The sequence below is a fragment of the Parasteatoda tepidariorum genome, chromosome 6 (assembly GCF_043381705.1).
Source record: "Parasteatoda tepidariorum isolate YZ-2023 chromosome 6, CAS_Ptep_4.0, whole genome shotgun sequence".
Classification (NCBI taxonomy): Eukaryota; Metazoa; Arthropoda; class Arachnida; order Araneae; family Theridiidae; genus Parasteatoda; species Parasteatoda tepidariorum.
Window position 1 is genome coordinate 51,625,659 of NC_092209.1, and position 21,836 is coordinate 51,647,494.

The following is a 21,836-nucleotide window of genomic DNA, read 5'->3' on the forward strand; positions in this document are numbered from 1 at the left end:
TAAATATTTAAACAATTTTTGTGCAAAATTTTTCTGCACATGCATTTGAATATAAATTTCTGAGATTTTAAATCTGTTATTTTACCTTAATTTTAATTAAAAAATATTTTAAAACCTGCTGATTACCTATAGTATAATTAAATTTCAATATAATGCATGGCAACTGTTGGTAGTTTTGAAGTTTATATATTTTCTTGGCAAACTTCAGTTTTTGACATTTTTGACGGGTTTTTGACGGTTTAAACCAGTATTATACCCTTGTCATGTCAAAAACCACTTTTTGACGTCAAAAACCCAACCCTGGCTTCATAGTTGAACATTAGCAGTGGTAAACCCAAAAATTGAATGGGCTGTTCAACGACGATTAGAGAAAATTTAATATTCAAAAAATTTTCTAAATGAAATGTAGACCTTAATTAAAAAATACCTTTTCCAGCATTTTTTAGCATTAAAGATTCAGCTGTTTTCCAATCAGTGCTTAGTCTCTTGACAAGTAAAAAGGCATTAATAGGGTTTCCAAGAAAAGATTGTGAATCAACACTAGCAACTTGGTGGAGTCTGCCATATTCATCTTTTAATCTAGATAAGAAAATAATTAAGGAATATATGCATAGGAAATCTACTTTATATACATACACTTAGAAAAAGTTTTATGATTGTAAGAGTTGAATGTAAATAAAAACAAACTGAATGACATTTACAAAATGTCCCAACACATACAGAGAAAATAAGTTTATAATAACAAGAATCACGGTAGAGATAAAATCATATGATATTTGAAATAAATTAAGTCAGGAAATTACGCTAGTAACAACACAAAGATAAAATATTGTATAAAACACAGACTTGAAATTAATGTATGTATTTAAAATAATAAAATTAGAATTAGTTTAACTTCAAGTCAGGGCTTCTATGAGTCTAACAAATTTGTATTAGTAACAACAAGTTTATGTTAATACTTTTCAAACATTGAAAATATGAAGTTGGATAAACTCTAAAAAAAAATAATATTCTTTCTACACATTATGCAGTACCTAACATTTGAATAAAAATATAATATATTCCAGTTTTGAAAAACATTCATACAGTGAGTAATAAGCTAAACTGAGTGATAGCAATAATGAGTAATTTTTAAAAGTGCGGGTTTTCATTTTTTTTCCAAACTTTACTTTTAACTTTCTGAAAAAAAGTACTTTTGAAAATATCTTGAAATGTTAAAACACTAAGATAAAAATTAATAAATGCCTAAGTTCATGGCATTTGAAATAGGGTGACCTGGGGTAATTCCTGATCAAAATATGCAAACATCTATTTTGTTTAAAAACAATTCAAGATAGAATTTTAATATTTACTAGAAGTTTGAGGCTATATGAGATGAGTCCTATGCTACGTCTTTTTGCTTGAAAATCTAATTAGAATTTAAAAGATTTTAAATTTTTAGTGATCAGGAATTACCCCTTCTCTTGATCATTTCTGGGGTAATTACTGATCACCAATTTTTATAGTAAATGGGCTGTTTAAAAATAATTATACAATGGCAATAAACAAATAAGACATTAAGATCAAACAAATAAACCAAAAAGATATGTTTATGCAGTTAATAAAACGTTTTATTTAAAATCAGGAATAAAGATTAACACTTCAGCTCTGGCAGCAGCTCTCACACTAAAATTTTCACTTTCAATCATTAAAAGAAATCCACTATTTTTGCTTTCTAGAAGCTTAATATCCTTTTTAGGCTTATAATTTCCCACCATATTTATATTAGGTTAATTTATCAACTTAAAAATTATTCTAACAATGTACACACATAAAATTAAGATAGAAGTCAAGCTAGAAATGGTGCATATCAGAACACATTTGTCTTGTATACAGTTAAAAACAAATTTTGAGATTATAGTTAAAATATATTTTATAGTTGTTCCACTTAATAAATATGAACTGTTATTTAAGAAAAGACAATTAACTATTTATTAACGATTTTTATACTATTTATAAGAAGAAATGACAATGATCAGGAATTACCCCAGTGATCAATAATCACCCCATCTGTAGGGGGCAACATTTGATATAGTTTCCTATAATCAATTATAATGTTTACAGTAGATGTGAAACAATTAAAGAAAAGCCTACACTATTTTAATATCAAAGAAAAAGAAAGTAACTCAAAATATTTATTAAGAGAAGGAGGGGGATGTTTGCAGAAATGTGCACATTTTGAAATCCTTCTTTGAAATGGAAAATTCAGAAAGCATCTTAAACGATACTTATTTTGTTAGATTAAACAAAAAACAATCATTAAGTAAATGTAGTTATACTTTAGTAAAGTGTACAAGCATTCTTGTCCATGTCTCAAATTTAAATTTTTTTTTTTTTTAAATAACTCTTAGGTGATCATTATTTACCCCAGAAACAGAGTGATCGTGAATTACCCCGGATCACCCTAAATAATCTATTTTACATTAATTTTGACACAATATACTAAAAAAATGTGTAAAAGAAACTTTTCTAGCTAGTTAAAATATATAAAAAATTTTATAAGTGTAAATTAAAATTAGAACAATATTTAATAACATTAAAATGAATGCAGCTTAAAATGAATAATAAATGAATAAATAATTATAGAAGACAATGTTCAGTTAAGTAAATCAGTTTTGACATGTTATGGCAGTCTTGAAGGTTAGAGCAGAGGTTAGAGAGAAGGAAAAAACAGCTAATACTGAAACTTTAAGATTACTTTCAGAAATGTACATAAATGGCTAAGTTTCATCAAAATATATTAGCATTAGAAACATATCAAACTTTTCAGTAAAACATAAAATGAGACATCGCAAAAATTTTAAATGGGTAGAAAAAATAAGAAATTCAAATTAAAAAAAAAGTGAGAAAGGAGAAATTATATCTAAATGCGTGTTCTAACTACTAAACTATTGCATTAAAATATAGAGAAATATAAAAATTACGTAAACTGATGCTATTACAGATCAATTACTGAATTTTCGAACTTTTTGTGCTTCAAAAATCATCTTGGATACATTGCTAAAAAAATAATAAACCATAAAGTTAACATTGAATCATCTAATTGATTATTGATCGCTAGTTTGTCCCAAATGTAGATAAAAGCATCTAAATTACTAATTCCAGTCTTAAATCAATTATATAAAAGCCATTAGAAAGAGGAAAAAATTACTTTTAAAGTAATATTTAATACTAACTTCTTAATTTCTTGGAGCCTTTTTTCTTCAGCTTCTATGTATCTTTCAATAGTTTTTATAACTTCACCTTCAGTATAAAGAAGCTTTTCTAAATCAACAATAGCAGTAAAAAGTTCAGTAGAAATGAAATTAAACAAAACACATGTACTTAAAGCAATGAAACAAACTCTTGATGAATTTAATAGCATTTTAATTTAGGGCGATTTTTCCCAGCTGAGTAGGAGAAATTGTTTTTTGAGAAGGAGATAATATTCTAGACGAAAGCGTGTGAATTTTGACAGGAAGGAAACATAAACAGCAAGTAGGTGAAATGAACTTATAATATGAAATGGGAAAGATCAGCAGCAATAAACTAAAAGATCGTGTATTAAAAAATATATCTGCCGGTTTATCACATTTGTGAACTAGATAAATAATCCCTGCGGAAATAAAACGAAAAAAATTAGCACAAATTCATAAACCAGAGAAAGTTGTTCCCATCTCGCGTTTAATGGAAAACATCTGTGCTGTGTCTACTGCTAAAAAAACGGGGTGGGGGGAGAGAATATTAAATGCTGATCAGGCTTCGAAATAAAATTAAATAAAAAGAAAAATATATCACATGCTAAGGAAAGAGCTATTTATTATTTCAGTCACCATAATTTATTTTATTTTTCACCCGAAATTTACAAATCTTATTCAATTTAAATAAAGAAAAATATTTTGAAGAATGGCAGCAATCGAGCATATTTATTTATTACGACGAGCTCGTCTGCACGGTTTAAATGAAGTTATACAAATTTTTAATTTTTTGTTAATTTTTCGACTGGTTATACTTATAAATATTTGTAAAAATAAAGAAATACGATGGCACAGTGTACCATCAATGGAATTCAAGTATTATTTCCTTGTCAACCATATCCAGTTCAAGAAGAATATATGAAAAAAGTAATCGAGTGCTTACAAAAGGTAAATATACAAAATGTGCTTGTATATTAATAAAGTTATTTCTTTTGCTTTCAATTAAATTATTTTATTTTGTTTCTCATCAAATGTGGCTGTTTTAAATTTTTGCTTATAAACAATTTTAAAGACACTAAAATTTCAATGAAACATAAAGTTAAAAACATTTATAATCGATTGTTTTTCTTAAAGAAAGTTTGTAATAATTTAGGCGATGTGTGATTCTGGGTTTATTTTCCTATTTTAGGATATTTCCGTATTAATTCTTTAAAACGGCCCCTTCAATATTCGAATATGTAAAAACTATTTGTTTACCAAGTTTTGTTTTATAAAATTATTCGAAAAATGGAAAGATTTCCGTATCGTGATTGGTGGCAGAATGATCGCTAAATCTTGGCGATTATTGTCAGTGGCCTCAAGAAACTAAAAAAAAAAAAACGTATTAAGGGATTAACTCGAAGAGTATAACTCAAGGCCACCCTTGGGCAAACCTTTACACGTTTTTTTAAAAAAACATTTTCCCCTTTTAAAATCAATTTGGTGCCTTGCGATTGTAGTTTTGGCAGATCATGCTACGCAGCCGATTCTGAGACTTTAAAAACAAGTTCAAGTGTGAACAGGAATAATACTTGTTAAAAAAACAATACATATGTAGAAAAATGGGAGATATTTCCGTATTGTGATCTGCCATGCCAACTACAATCGCCAAGTTTATTGCAAACTGGAAAATTAAAAAAAAAAAAAAAAAAAAACCTGTGGAGGTTTGCCTGGGGGTGGCTACGAGTTATACCATCTGAATTGGTCCTTGTCTGTGATTTTTTTACATTGTTTCTTGTGGTCCGATTCCCGGTAATTGCCAACACTTGGTGATTATTCTGCCTAGACCTGAAAAATGACTTAAAAATTGCATTTCACAAATAAATCTCATTTTGCAAATCAATTGCGCGATCTCCAAGTACCAAAATCAATGATGTTTCATTTACAAATAACACATCGTTATTCATATTCACATGATTTTTAAATTATACACCACAATTCGTTTCCATGCTATTTAAAGAAACTAAATATTGTGATACTTGTTCTCTTGATTACTTATCAAATTACTTATCAAGATTCGGATTCTTGTGATTTGAAATAGATGCAATTAAAAAATCAATGCATTGAAATGGCTTCTATAGATTTGTACTCAATGATATAATATCCCTGTAGAAGATATAGGGATCTGTCTAGGTTTTTCTAAGAGGTACCTAGTTTGTGAAAATTTTGAAATTTTTTGTGAAAATTAAAAGTTATATTAAAAAATCAACACAAAAATATGGATTTCTATGGGATACAAAAATAAAATTTTAAGAAAAAGTATTTTGTGTTTCCTAAAGTTGAATTTGTGAAGGTACTGTTTAACGGTCATGAATTTGGCCTGGACAGACCCCTGATGTGCATAATATGGAATAGATAATTTATTGACAGCTTCAGATCATTTTTTTCCAATTATAGTATCAACTATAAGTAACTAGTTTTACTCATTCATGTTCTTAAAATAATTTATTTTGTTTTTTGAAATTCTAAAATAATGTTCATTGTAGTAATTATGTTCCAATTTTTATATTTAAGGTTTTAATTTTAGGGCGTCAATGGAATTTTAGAGAGTCCAACTGGTACCGGGAAAACATTAAGTTTACTTTGTTCATCTCTAGCTTGGCTTGAAAGTAGGAAAGCTCAACAGCAATTGTCTATTATACAAAATTCTAGCCAGGGAAATAATAGTATGCTTGGTGATTTAAAAAGTGTATTAGATGGATTGACTGGTGCTTGGAATGCAGGCCCTAACTTTAGTAAGAATTTAGCAATTATAATTTTAGTTATCTTATTATTTGCTAAAATGTTTTTAGTAAGTTTAAATACAATCAAACCTCCATATCAAGAACTTGAGCTATAAAAAATAATTTGTTACCAAAGGGAAAAAAAATAATTTCAGAGCAGGGGTCTGCTTAGAAGAATTTTGGGTCTGTTAACGGACCCTTCACAAAATATCTTTCCATGAAAACTGACCCTTCACAAAATAGTTTATCTTTTAATTGGACCCTTGACAACTTTTTTTATCTTCATTATTGTTTTGTTACTGGAATAATCTCTTCCCCGGGAATAAAAAAGAAAGAAGAAGTTTTCCAAGTTTCCCCAAGTTTAAATTCCAAATGTAGAGTATTCTAAGAAAATATTTATACCTTTACAAACATCGTGCGCACATTCTTATTGATATTAAATGATAATTTTGTTTTTTGTAAATAAATAATTGATCAATTTATATTTATTCATAAAATTAATTAATCGAATATTATGTAAATAAAAATTAATTTCTGGCAATTTTTTAAGTAAAATATTATAAATTTAAGAATTGTTTAAGTTTACTTAATGCGTAACACATTAAAAGTGATACATAACTAAGTCGTGTTAGTTAAAATATGTCAATTGAAATTATTAAAAATGTGAGTCATTTTATTTCCAATATTCGTCAGAAATGAATATTCTGCATTGAGCAGTATAGGCTAAATACCAAATAATACCAAATAATTGTATGTTGCATATTTAATTTACTAGCAACAATTGTTAAGCATAATCTTGTATCTATTTACAATTTAAAAACTTCTTGAAAAGATTTTTAGCAATTTTTGTAATAACAGGACCAATTCACAATAACAGGAAAAATATTTGCACAAATTCACAAAAGCAGGACCCTGGTAGAAAGAATGTGACTTAACGCTTATTTTATATTCACAAATTATGAGTAGTTTTTTCACAATTTTTCAAAAATAGTTTCTTTTACAAAATATCTGAATAGACCCCTGCAGAGTACTGTATAACATTAAAAAAGAAGATAAAAGTAAGTACAATGCAAAAATTTTGTTAGTAATGCACTTGAGATTTTATACTTATAAATTAGGATATTTATGAACTCTATTTTATAGTTATTTATGAATATGCATCTAATATTTTATATAGAAAAATTAAAAGATATTTTTTACTTTAGTGTCACAAAGAATTATATATAGCTCAAGAACACATTCTCAAATTTCACAAGCAGTTCAAGAATTGAAACGAAGTAATTACAGGCAGTAAGAATATATAATTAGTTATTTTTCACATTTTTTGCATGTTTTTGTATTTTTAGTCATTAAATATTTATTGCTGTTTTTTCCTCTCAAGTATTAAGTCAGTTGTTCTTGGTTCTCGAGATCAGTTATGCCTTCATCCTGAAGTTTCTAAAGCTCCAAACCACACTGCTAAGCTGTATATGTGTCGAGCAAAAATCAGCAATAAAAGCTGCCCATTTTATTTAAACTTTGAGGAAAAGATTTTATCTCAAACGGATTACCAAGATTCTGCTGTTTTAGATATAGAGGACCTAATGACATTAGGAAAAAAACATACGTAAGTTGTTTACTTTTTTACTATCCATGTTATTTATATTAAATTCTATTTAAAATAACCTATTAACTGACATTCTTGACCTAATTCGCATCTGGTAGCAGAATTTAAGGAATAAATCTACAGATATCTTCATAAATTCAAATTTGTCTGCAACCTCAATATAGTCAGACAGAGATTATTGTAAAAAATCAGCCTAATCTAACGTCTTTCAAGGTACCACAGCCTATTACAGACCAAGGCCATCCCAAGTAGACTTTACCATCTGGTTCTATTCACAACAAGGCTCTTCCGGTTTTTCTTACTTATTACAGTGCCCGCCGCTAATAAAATCACCGGATAATAAAATCAGCCGCTTCATAAAATCAAATCGGCAAGACCCGAATCGTTACAATATTAATACATGTTAAAAACATCCTTTAATAAAATCAACACCGCCGCTTTCTAAAATCAAAATTTTGACTACATAATAAATCAAAAGTGCGATATTTCAGCTTTTTTTGTTCTTATTTATAAAATTTTATTTTTTCGAAGTTTAAGGATTATTTTAGAAGAAGCAACAGTTACTCACAAACCTGTGAAACAGGTGTGGTTAGCACTTTCCTGTGATATACATAGTGTAAGAGTTAAGGAAAAATGTGGATGGTAAGCGGCGAGTTCATAGAAATCAATTTAACAATGTCAATTCCTTGACTTGAATGAAGTTTGGAGAAACCTATCTCACTCAACAGGGGGTTGAATTCTTATCTTACTTTTTATTGAATGAACCATAGCAGGGAGAGAAGTTTCTTTTGATATCTATCTTAACAGAGAACATGAATAGATTTCCAAAAACTGTCTGTGCGCATGTTCCATGTTATTTAAGCCATTTGAGTAAATTATAGTTAGAGTAAGAGCACATATCATTTTTAAGTTCGTTTGGTGCTAAATTTTATCAGCATGCCGAAAAGGAAGGATTTGAGTCTTAAAGATAAATTCGAAGTGTTGCAAAACTAAGATAAGCTTCCTAAATGTAGTCAACTCGAAGCTTCAATTAAATTAAGGATTTCCCAAACTGCTCTTTTCAACATTCTGAAACAAAGGATAAATATTTCTGAAGAAATAAAAAAGAATGGAAATCTGTCAAGAAAGGAAAATCGGAGGAAATTGAAATGGCTCTGTTAGAATGGTTCAAAAATGCACGCGAACGAAGAATTCCAATTTCCCGTGGAATTTTATTTCACAAAGCACAGGACTTGGCTAACTTATTTGGTGATTCTGATTTTAAAACTACAGATAGGTGGCTAACCCGATGGAAAGAACGCAACAACATTGTCTATCGTAAATTGCATGGTGAAAAGCAAGATGCTGATTTTAGCTCTGCTGCCAATTGGGTAAACGACGTGTGGCCAACACTCATCAAAGACTATAAACCTGAGCAAATTTTCAACACAGATGAAACAGGATTATTTTTCTTTTCCGAGCACTTCCTGAACACACACTGCTGTTTAAAAATGAATCGACTGGTGGATGTAAAAAAATGAAGGAAAGACTAACCGTGCTGCTAACATGCAACATGACAGGAACTGTGAGAAAAAAACCCTTTAGTGATAGGAAAGAGTTTAAAACCTCGATGTTTTAAAGGAGTAAAACACCTGCCCACCAGTTATGCCAACAGCTATAACGCATGGATGACATCCAACATCTTCACAAAATTTCTTGTTGAATGGGACAAGGAGCTGAAAAATGAAAAGGTCGTCTTACTTTTAGACAATTGTTCTGCGCACCCTGCTGATGAGGACTTGAGTTTGAAAAACATTAAATTAGTGTTTTTGCCACCGAACACTACAGCTATTATTCAACCCCTTGACCAGGGAATCATAAGATCATTCAAGTTTCATTACAGAAAAATGGTTGTTCAAAAAATCATTAGTGACATAGACTGTGACAGCTCTTCGGAACCCTTAACTACAAACAAACTATCGAAATCCCTTACGATTTTGGAATCAATGCATTTGATTCGTAACTCATGGGACATTGTTTCAACCCAAACAATATCGAATTGCTTTAAAAAGTGTGGATTCACTGGTGATGGAGCTGATAACTGTTTCGAAGAAATGCTCAGCAATGAAGAAAATGAAATGGACGAGAATTTTTCATGTTACGTAGCTATTGACGATAACCTACAAACATCAGGAGAAAAATTTCTGAAATTGTTACTGACATCAAAAATTGCAAAGTTATTTCCAATCAAGATATGGAAGAATCAGACTCAGAAGATGAAATAAACTCATGAGTGCCATCTTCAACGGAAGTCAGAAAAGCACTTATTGTATTGCGGCAAGCTTTAGAACAAAGAGGAGGAAATATCAAAAACTATAAAAACTTCTATAAACTCTCAAATGATGTTGAAAAGTTAATTTTAAATAGTGCAACTCAAGCAACCATTGATCGGTTTTTTGCAAAAGTTTTGTAAATTTAATCTTATGTAGGGTTTTACTTTATTAAAATAATTAAATTAGTTGAATAAAGCATTAATGTTGTCATTATTTCAGCTTTTAAAGTGTTTGCATTTAGAATATATTTTTAAAATGTGATTTTTTTTAAATGTTGAATCACCTCTTAATAAAATCAGCCGCTTAATAAAATCAAAAGAGCATAAAACAAAAGTGATTTTAATAAACGGCGGGCACTGTATATTAAAAGTCCTACTCCACCGAGTCAAACCACCTAATTAGGGGTCTTCCTAATTTTCTGTTTCTCATGGGGACAGTAAAAGTAAGCTTTTTAAATGAGTTTGTATTATCAGGTCAGAATAGATGTTCGAGCTATCATAGTTTATTGCATTTTATTACTTTAACAATATCAGGTTCCTTGTACTTTTGATAAATTTCAAGGTTAGACAGTTCAAAAGTTAAATTTAAAAACAAGGATCTTCAACTATTATTCTCATTAACTACATCAAATATTTTTAAGATCTTCTGTTCGAAGGTCAATAATTTATTTTCATGTTATTGCCTAGCATTCACTCTTATAAATGTCAAATTAGTGTTTTATAGATGCTAATTTTTGTTTTTAAACTTATAAATGAAGATTTTAGTTTCGAGGTCATTTTTGAGACCCTGATAGTTTTTATCTTTAATGAATTATCAAGATTCTGCTGTTTTAGGTATAGAGAACCTAATAACCTTAGGAAACCTATACCTGAGTTATCTACTATTTTACTATCCTTTATTATTTAATTAAATTGCATTGTAAATAACTTATTAATTAATAGTCCTGACTTAATTAACCCCTGGTAGCTAAATTTATGGAGTAAATCTGCAGATATTAGCATTTTGGTAATGAATACGATCTTCATAAATCCAAATTTGTCTGTGACCTCAACATAGTCAGATGGAGATTATTATTGTAAAAATTCAGTTTAATCTAACATTCCTGTAGCAAAATTTGTGAATATAACGGCTGTGAAAATTATATATAGAGACTTTATGTTGTTTAAATTAATTTGAATTTTATACAATGATTCTAAAAAAATGAAATAAATCCCTATACAGTTAAGCCTATAAGTTGTGTTATCAAGTTATTGGATTTTTTATTTAATTATTTGTTTTTTTTTGGCGATGTTTTCTCAATTCAGCATTTTAATTTTTATTCAAAACAAGCTTAGAGATGCTCATAAGAGAAGTCTCAGCAATTTTTGAACATTTATATTTTTATTTTTTTACGAATAAAGTTACAATCAAAAAAATAATCTGCTAATCTGGAATTCATATAAAATATCAGCATTTCGTTATGATTGTTGAAACTTGTTTTTACAAATATTTTAATCTTTTGAATAAATGGGAAAAGGGGGACTTCAACTGAAAAATTAAGATATTTTTTGTTAACAATAGAATAATGGATTCTAGACGAGAAACTAGGTATAATTATGTTTTATAGCTCAATCTTATAAGTGATGTGCACAGAAGGAAGAAGAGAGAAATTTAGGGATTTCATTTAGACTTTTTTACTAGACTGATAGTATAAGTAAACTGTTTTATATATTAACACTTAGAACATAAAAATATTAGTGATTTTAATTTTGATTGTTGAAAAGATTTTTTTAAAAAAGGAGAAATTTATTTATTTTGAGAAATTTTTTTAGGGTCTATGTATTTGTAGTAATTATCATATTGTTTGTAGTAGAGAAAAAGTAAATAAATATTACAGGTAATGTAAAGTTGAGGAATGTAAATTTGTTGTATTGCATTAAATTATCAAATATATATGTAACTGCAGTTGGAAATTTCTTACAGGGTTTGTCCATATTATGCTGCTCGTAATATCAAAACAAAGGCAGATATTATATTCACTCCTTACAATTACATCATCGACCCGAAAAGTAGAAGAGCCCATGGCATTGAATTGGAAAGTAATATTGTTATAGTTGATGAAGCACACAACATTGAAAGTGCTTGTGAAGAGAGTATGTCTTTTCAACTGCGTTCATATGATTTGGCACTGTGCATTACTGAGGTAAGATATTTTATCAATTTTTTTCTATTATTGGAAGTATCTTTTGTCTATTTATTTAATTTTTGGAGAAAAGCATGTAACTGTGTTCAGATTGTGAAAACATGTAGCTTTTTACAGACATGTGTAATTGTTGATAAATAGTTTAATTTCCCCCCGATAGTTTTGTAATCCCTATAAATTTTCCTAAAGTGTAACATGTTCATTGACTGATCTTTAAAAGCATTAATAAATAAATAAAAAATGTTCCTTCCTTGGTAAAAATTACATATTTTTATTTTTGTTTTGAAATGCAATTTGTATAGTAATTACTATCCAATTTTTTTTTTTTTTGCTTAAATAAGTAGAAAAATAATTGTGTGGTAAACTTTGGAGAATCTCATTGGTATGGTGAACTTTAATTCTAATTTTTTACTTTCAACTTTCGCAAAGAAAAACAAATGTATCAAATAAAAATAATGAGAGATAAATAAATTTTTCAATCGCTTTTTGCAACTAAGTGTAGTAGTCATCATTTAATGTTAAAATTATGGTAGTCTTTATATACCTAGAAATGTGGTGTGGGTCGTTTTGATCCTTGCAGAAGAAATCTGCATATTTCGCTGTATAATTTTATATATTTGAGACAATTAAAACTTAACTACAATAATTAAATTCTTTTTTTTTTTTGTGAATGATATAGACATTTGTAAAACATGCAATCAAATGCTAAAAAAATGTATATTCAATTAATTCTATTGAATTTCCTGTTTTTGCATCAAATTTTATTTCAGAAACAGAGAGAATAGAATTTTTAATTCTTTACACAAATTTTCCACTAAAAATGTTTTAACTATTCAAATATTTTAGTATAGAATTTATTTTATACTATAAATGAATTTTTTTTTACCTATTGGAGTCAGCCCAGCAGTGAGTGCAAATACTTATTTTTCTAACTTTCCATGTACAGTATCAAATACAAATTTATTACAGCCGCCGCAAATATTAACAGTTTTCTTCCCTTTGCATCTTTTTCTATCTGACATTTCTTCCTTTTTTTTATAATTCCACTGGAGTTTGAACTTGCAGAAGTCCACTTAGCATAAGAACACGATTATTTTTATTGGTACAGTACAGAACCCGTTTTCCGGAAATCAGAAAGCCGGAAAACCAAAAAAACCGGAACAAAATTCGATAAATTTTCCGCCATTTTTAAAAAAAAAAATTTTTTTTTTCCCTCAAGATTTTAGGATTTTTTGTTCTTTTTTTGAAAGATGTTTACTTTACCATCATTTTGGAAATAATCATTAGTGTATTACTCTATCGTTTTTTCTTATTTTTAAGATTATTTCCAAAAAAAAAATTTTTTTTTAGTTGGGTTTAACAATAAAAAAACGGCTTTTTGTAGCGATTCAGAAAACCGGAAAAATCAGTTATCCGGAATAGCGATGGTCCCGATTGTTCCGGATAATCGGTTCCCTACTGTATAATCTTCTCTTAGTTCTTCTGCTAAACACATAAAAAAATCACATCTGCCTATGCTTTCTTTCACAGCTTCTTTATATAGAGAACACACATAGAACTGTACTTTTTACTAATCTTTAATCTTACACAGAATACATTGTTGTCTATTCAAAATAATTCTGATAAGTTTTTAATGTTTTTATATTTTATTTTTAAATTCAGATTCCACACTAAGTATGAATTACATTTTTCACTAGATTACGCAAATCATGGATATGATAAAAAATTTTGATCAAGAATTTTCAAGTTCAGACAGCGGTGCTCCTGATTTCACTTTAACTGATTTATCTATTTTGAAAGTCATGTTTTGTGAACTGGAAGAAACTATTGATAAGGAACTTTCTGAGACTTCTGCCAATGATGGATCAAAACCAGGAGATTATGTCATAGAGGTTATAAGAGTTTTACAATACCCTTAATTTCTTTACCAGATAATATTTTTCATACTTAATATTTCTGGTGACTGCCTTAGTAAATTTAAAAAATGTGCTTTATTATGTGGTTATTTCAATCTGTGATTTCCTTAATGATTTTCGTAAATTAGAAAAATTAAAATGTGATGTTAGTGCTATTTAATTTCAAAGTGCTAGTGTTGTTAATTTATTAAAAAATCTAATGTTAATGCATATCAGATGTTAAATAATATAAATTAGTGTATTCCTTATAAGTTTTGTTTATAAACAAATCCAAAATGTTTTGTATCAAAGTGTGTAAGTTTCATTCAACCTTAATTTGTGTATGAAATATTGATATTTGTTTCTAAAAAGAAAATTATTATAAAATTAATGGTAAAAATAGAGCATAGAAAAAGTTAAAAAATATCTTTAAGCAGACAAACAAGATCTGCGACAGAGGGCAAAATTTAGCCCTTTAATTACCAATGTGTGGCTTCCTTCTTTCGAACCAAAGATAAATAGGAAAACACTACATAATTAACATACAAATTTTGAAGCAGTATTTCAAACTACACTCAATATACTTGAACTCAAACCACCTGAAATTGTTGCTTTGAAATTGAAAAATGCTCAGGTCCATATTTTTGTTTTAAACAATTTAATTGTTTTGAAATTTTTATTTTTTTTAAAGAAATGTTTTTATTTAATTTATAAATGTAGCTCAAAGATTTATTTAAAAATGAAAGAAACGAGTAATTTATAATCAGGGAAAAAAGAAAGCAATTAAAATAAGAATATTTAATCTTTTTCCAGGGAAAGTTAAAACCTGCTATAATTTAATTTTATTACAAAAGACAAATTGAGCAAGACCTCATATTTAATTAATTCAAAAGTAACTACAGATAACCAGATTTATACAGATTGTCTTTTCATTTTTAAGACAGATTGACAACAATTACTATACTATACTATTATTTTGTTATTTAAAATTTTTTTTTTAACCTTTTAGATCCTGTCTAGAGTTGAGTTAACTCCTCAAAAGAAAGATGTGGTTTTAGACCTTTTAGACAAAATAATTTTATATCATTCAACAAGCACAAGTGGTCTTTTTGGTTCTAAAGGTGCTGGGCTTCAAAAATTTTCTGACTTGGTTAGCATCTTATTTTCTCGAACTTCACCTGATATGTTTAGAGAATATGATTATAAAAAGGAATTTGCCTCTAAATATAGGGTAAGTCTTTCTTTATCTATTATGTGTTTAATTTTCAAATATTTTATCAGTTTAATTTTTTTTTTTTTTTTTTTTTTTTTTTTTTTTTTNTTTTTTTTTTTTTTTTTTTTTTTTTTTTTTTTTTTTTTTTTTTTTTTGGTGTCCGAAATTGCCATTGATTTTTTTTGTATGAATTATAAATTAGCTTGGATTAAAATGGAATTTTGTTATGCCTATTACTATTTTAAATAAGTAAATAAATAAAATAAATATAAAGGAGTAAATAAATAAAAATCAAGATATGTAAATTTGTATATAAAGATACTTTTAAATACATTTTTATTTGATTTTCATTTTATCTCACTCCACATATTTTTTTGGTATTGAAATTTTCCACACTTTACTGATATGCAATTGTCACCTGAAGACTCCATTAAATACCATTTTTAATATTTGGAAGCAAAAATGCATTTTTCAAATTCGCTCATTTATAATTATGTTTTATTTTGTTCATTAATTTAAGTGGTAAATATTTGGTAGTGGTAAATAGTGGTAAATGACAAATGATATGAATAGTGCCATCTCTTGTCAAATTTAATTACAAATTTTAAAACTTAGTGAGAGGGTATTGAATAGTTTTCTAAGTAGAATGCAGCAAATGTATATAATTTTTCTTTACTTGATTTATAAATCTTAGGAACACCTGATATCTTTTTGTGATTCAGTTTTTTTTCTTTTTTCGAAGTAAGTTACATTTTTCGTTTAGAAATATTTATATTTTTTAAATACAAACTATTCAAATCTGATTTGCTACCACATGACTTGCTATTGTAAGTCAATGTTTAATTACAATGATAAAGGTAAAAGGTAAAGCCAGAAATTCGATTCCAACGGCATGATTGCGGTGATGTGGTCAGCAATGCACACATGCTGCCTTTACTTCCTAGACGAGCTGATAGCCATTGATCTGAAGCTGGATAGCTGTCAAGCCACTGCTAGAGAAATTAAAATAATATTTAGATTTTTATTTTCAGTTTATATGCTTTCCTTAGTTTATTTGTGGAATGCTTTATTTAAGGTTTTTCTGCAATATGATACTTTGAATAAGTCTCAGACTTCATCTGATCCTTGGGCTGTTGCTCCTAAAGGTTCTACACGAAAGCAAAGTTGGAAGTTAGATTGCTGGTGTTTTTCACCTGGTTTAGGGTAAGTTAAATCAATTCTCTTTATTTATTTTTTAAGAAAAAAAGAATTTTGAATTGGTTTTAATAATTGAATTAAAACTCTGCACTGGAAGAACCTACTTCTGAAGGCAGGTGTCAATAAAATTTTTAGTTTATTAGAAATCAAAATAATAATGTAATTCTCTTATTACTTTAGAATCTTAAGAACAGATGATCTGTACAGATAAAAGAAAGCATGGTTATTAGTTTATTTATTGTCAAGCAATGAATATTGCATCCTAACATCTTTTTCAATATTGCAAATTTTTGTATATTTTTTTTCTTGGGCTTGTTGTATGAATAGATTAAGAAGTTTGAGTTTGTTTTTATTATTATTAAATAAATTTTCTAATGCTTTTCTATTTTTTTTCTTAGAATGCAGGATATAGTCAATCGAGGTGTTCATAGCATCATCTTGACCAGTGGTACGTTATCCCCTCTTGGACCAATGATTAATGAATTAGGGGTTAATTTTCCTGTGCAGTTGGAAAATCCTCATATTATATCTGACAATCAAGTGTTTGTTGGTGTTGTAACTTGTGGGCCTGATGGCACACCACTCAATTCATCCTTTCAGAATAGGTATTTAAATTACTTTCAACCTTAGATTTGGTTTTATTTATTTGTTATTTTTTTATTTTTTATTCTTTATAACTTAACCTTTTTTTAGACCCCTAGAATCATTTCATTTTTTGCATATTTTGCTATATCTCACAAACTTTTTAATGGAATTATACTCAACTACAAAACTTTTCGTCCAAAGATAACTTCATGTAAAAAAAAAATATTTTGAATTTTAATACAAATTTTTACATTATTTATTTTAAAGTATGTATTTTTAATTAAAAAAAAAGTTGTAAAAATAAAATTTGGTTTTCTAGAACTATTTGACCATATTTGATCATGAAATCAAATTTATTTGTGTCATTATTTTTTGTTGCTTTGTACTCTATGGTATGAAATGTTTGTTCTTTGTAACTACATATATATAAAAAAAAATTCTTTTTCTCCCAGATCCAATGAAAAATACATCAACTCTCTTGGACGTACAATATGTAATTTTGGCAGGATGATACCTGATGGCTTATTGGTGTTTTTCCCTTCCTATTCTGTTATGAAATCTAATGTTGGTTGGTGGGAAGAAAATGGAATATGGCAACAGTTATCTGGAATCAAACCCCTCTTCGTAGAACCTCAAGGGAAGGATGCATTTCAAGAAAGTATTGAGAAATATTATTCTGTAATAAAAGATCCAGATTCTAAAGGTGCTGCTCTTCTTGGAGTATGCAGAGGAAAAGTATGTTATAATTAATATTTTTCATGTAAATTGAAACTTTAATTATGCTGTTTGCAATCAGGTTATTTCTTGAATGATATCTGAAACTACTTTTATGATTTTTAACATTCTCATAAAAAGAAAATGCAGACTTTTGCTGCAGTTAAAATAATAAATATGAATTTTTTGTTGTTGTTGAAATTGTATGAATACCTGCATTTAAAAATCTATTTAATTCAGAGACACTTCTTTATGTATGCCTCTGAAGTTCTAATTATCCTTTTTTTCCAATCATACATGGGGTTACCATCCTTCCTTCCTTCCTCAATGGCACGGCAGCCCCGGGTGGGCTCTGGCCTTCTCAATCAACTTCCTCTAGGCCTGCCTCTGCCTGGCAGTTGTCTTCCAGTTTGAGACTTTTAAGACTGAAAAGTCTCTTTCCACGCAGTCGGCCCATCTCAGCTTTGGTCGACCTCTGGGCCTTGATCCGATGGGCTGAGCCGAAAAGATTATGTTTGTCGAACGCTCTCTGTTCATTCGAATGATGTGACCAGCCCATTTAATTCTTTGAATTTTTACATACTTGCATGGGGTTACCATACAATAAATAAATTTTTTGTTTATTTACTTTGTAAAGGTATATAAATATGCAATATTTATATACCTTTGTAAAGGTATATAAATTAGGTATACCTTTGTTATACCTTTAGGTATAAAAGGTATACCTTTGTAAAGGTATATAAATATGCAATCTCAACTTTGTAGCATTTAAATTATCGGGAGTTTTTTTTTAAAGCTTGTATTAATGTCACTGTGGCATCGGGTGACTAAGATACAATTTGCAATTTGTACACTTTCCTCTTTAAAGATTATCCCACTAAAATTCCTAGCCTGCCAGTCGCCTTTGTACCTGTTTGTCAGCTTCTTTGATCGGCACATGTGAGTTTGTCAGTGTTTTGGTTTGAGTTGTAACTCCTTATAAATATATATACTCCTCTTCCTTCTTTGATTCCTTATAAAATAAAAAAATCTTGTTGAGAATTTAATTTGTTCAGAAATAGGCTAGTTTAGATCGTTAAATTGGCGACAAGAAACAAGCTATGGCATAAAATAATAATAAAAATAATAAAAAAGCGAGACAGCCCTGCGAATATCACATTTGCACATTAACCATCATGCAGTAAATTTTTTAATTTCACTCCTTTTCCATGACGCTCAGATGGGAGCAATAACGTCTCACCCTGGAATTCTATTTCTTATTCCGGGCGGCTCATGATTTTGTTTTCTCCACATAGATTTCATAGAGGGGTGCAACCTCGCGCACATTTTGACTGTTTTATTTATTATTTTTTTATGGAATGTCAACAAATCCTGCTGAGCTTCCAATAAATAGTGTTTAAATTCTTTTTCAACAACAATGTTTCTTTGTTCTTTTCTAATCCATCCAGCCTATTGGCTTCTATTAACCTATGACTCTTTTTGGCTTCTATTAATGACTTTCTGATCCAAATCATCTCATCTTCATTGAGATGCGGATATAAAATAATCATTGACTCCACCACAAAACCTCAATAAAAAACTATTTTATTGGCATTTTCGTTGTTGATAACTTTCTTGGACTTTTATTCTAGTGATCTTCCACAGAGGTTGTATAACTTTATGCTATTTTTCTGAAAATAATTTTACCAACAAAATGTAGACTTTCTTCACAGAACAATGTTATATTTTCCTCTGTCATGGTCTAATTTATTTTTGTATCTATTGATAAATTCAGTGCAATAGGTACTATAATTAATATATATATATTTTTTTAAATTGAGAAACCTAATAATTTCTTTTCATTAAAATATGTCTTAATATTGTAGTATAATTTATTTATCTAAGTTATATGAAATTGTAAATTATCTAAGTTAATAAAATATTTATCCTTTCTTATATATTTATGGCACAGGCATTAAATGAAAACTTTTGACAAAAATGATGCAAACTTGTTGAATATGTAACTTTTTCTCCAATATTTATCTTAAATATGTCATTTACCACTTCAAGTTATGGTAATGTTATTATATAATCTAAAGTTCATCATTGGCGCACGACAGTCGGTGTTGGACCCTAGCATTCTCCTGGATTCTCTGCTATCCTGACCTGTTATTGGCAATGGTAACAAAGTATTTTCTGTGGTGGGCAGATTAATGAACTATGGAGAAGGAGATTCAATCATGAACTTCCCTTAACTGCTGATTATTGTTTAGTGAGTTTACTGTTATACCCAAAACTTGACCATTTGAATGTTAGATTTAGACAGATTTATATTAGATTTCCCTTTAAAAAAAATTTCTCTTCCTTATTTTTAATAATAATTATTTATTTTCATTACGTTTTAGTTTAGAAGTGACCTAAAAGTTTTTTGTCAACCCTATAAATTTTAACTTCATTTTTTAACTGTCAAACTTTCATGTTATTTACTAGGTAAGTGAAGGGTTGGATTTTGCTGATGAAAATGCTCGTGCTGTTGTAATTACTGGCTTACCATTTCCACCATCAATGGATCCAAGGGTTAAAATGAAGATGAGTTATCTTAACAGCATTGCAAAAGAGTCAAAGGTATGTTTTGCGGCATTCTTTTCACTCAACAGATTTTCATTTTGCTCTAAAAATGGATACTTAATGTATCATATACAATCATATAGAAGTTACAATTCCATGATACACAATTATGTTTTTTATGGTAATTTTTATCTGTTCTGCTGCAAAAGAGTTGAATAATCTGGTATAAAATTACTTTTGAGTTAAAACCAATCAAGCAACATAAAGTTATCAAGCAGAAATATATATTTTTTCATTCATTTTTTCAAAATAACTTACTTTAACATTCATTTATAATTAATTAGTTTTTTAATTACCATGTTTTAAAAAAAATTAAATCCATGTATAAGAAGAAAAAAAAAAATTAACGTTTTTCTGCACATTGTATGTTGCATGTCTTTTATTCTTTAAGTTTTTCAAACAAGTTTTATTAATAGCTTTTTTATAGCTGTTAATATGTGTTTGAAATAAAATAAAATAAATAATTAAAAATATAGCAAAGAAAAGAAAAGCTAAATTGAACTCTCATCTATTTATACATTTAGATTTCTTTTATGCTCATTTATAATGAGTTCGTTCTTAAGTTACTTAAATTATCTTTTTTTTCATTATTAATCACTGCAGTGGAAATATATATATATACAGTGAAACCTCCTGTTATGGACACTCCTGCAAGACGGACGCCTCTCAATACGGACATATTTTTAATTCCCTGGAAATTTTCTATGAATATACCATTATGTACATTCTTCGCAGAGCGGACACTCCCGTAACTGGACGCGGACAGTCATTTTGGTCCTGAAACGTTGCTTTCTATCTCCACAAACCGGATATTACTTTTTCCAAATTTGAAAAGGGAACTATTTTTGCTTTAAATTGCAAGCTAAAAAAAATCCAACTTTTCACCATTTTTAAAGCATGTAAATTAAATTTTTTGCCTTATCCGTAACTAAAAATATTGTTAAGCTATTTCACCACTGAAAAATCAATCTTTCTCCTGTCACCTTACCTTATCTTTGTAAAGAAAGGAGAGAAAATGGTACTGCACTCCTGAAATAATTCTGACATCGGCATCTTTTGATCTTTTCATCTGGACCACATAGGTCACGAGACCCCTCAAGGTGAAATGACATCTCTCAATGCTTCTTCCCTATTGAAAATTTCTTTAATTTCCTTATAAATTTGAAGATTGTATTTAACACAACTGGGGTAAAAAAAGGGTAACAGAAGTATAATCTTTGAGGTGTTTATATAAATGAAACATTTATTCAGACACTTGATAGCTGATCAATTATGAATAATCAACTCCATAAGTCCTCATGACTTACAGGTATGCATAACTTTTTTTCTATGAATCATGGGAGGTTTTTTTTTCTTTCAAGAAGGTATTAACTATGGTCCCTATCAAATGATAAGTAGGTGTAAGGGGATGTAAAATTAATAATTGAAACGGACTGAGGACAGAAAGCTCCCATTCGGTACCATATGTCTAACTTGAGTACCTTTGCTGATATGAAAATTATAATTATTTATTTATTTACCTGTAGCTACATCCAGAATTATGTATTT

At 28.6% G+C, this 21,836-nt stretch overlaps 2 protein-coding genes across 2 annotated transcripts in view; one reads left to right on the forward strand and one right to left on the reverse strand.

The window, feature by feature from the left end:
- Window positions 1–3,797, reverse strand: part of LOC107444461 (prolyl 4-hydroxylase subunit alpha-1) — a 21,013-nt gene extending 17,216 nt beyond the window's left edge. The window contains exons 1-2 of the mRNA XM_016058605.4: window positions 3,216–3,797; window positions 428–579 (exon numbers count right to left, since the gene is read on the reverse strand). Of these exons, the coding sequence (XP_015914091.1) occupies window positions 428–579; window positions 3,216–3,403 (340 nt within the window). The 5' untranslated portion in view covers window positions 3,404–3,797. The remainder of the gene's footprint in view (window positions 1–427; window positions 580–3,215) is intronic.
- A 126-nt stretch (window positions 3,798–3,923) lies between these two features.
- The window catches only part of LOC107444468 (Regulator of telomere elongation helicase 1), a gene marked incomplete in the record, with an annotated part of 28,086 nt that continues 10,173 nt past the window's right edge, over window positions 3,924–21,836 (forward strand). Inside the window, 11 exon segments of the mRNA XM_071182362.1 lie at window positions 3,924–4,163; window positions 5,782–5,989; window positions 7,183–7,267; window positions 7,359–7,583; window positions 11,858–12,077; window positions 13,775–13,969; window positions 14,982–15,203; window positions 16,261–16,388; window positions 16,781–16,987; window positions 17,420–17,702; window positions 20,151–20,285. Coding sequence (XP_071038463.1) covers window positions 4,062–4,163; window positions 5,782–5,989; window positions 7,183–7,267; window positions 7,359–7,583; window positions 11,858–12,077; window positions 13,775–13,969; window positions 14,982–15,203; window positions 16,261–16,388; window positions 16,781–16,987; window positions 17,420–17,702; window positions 20,151–20,285 — 2,010 coding nt within the window.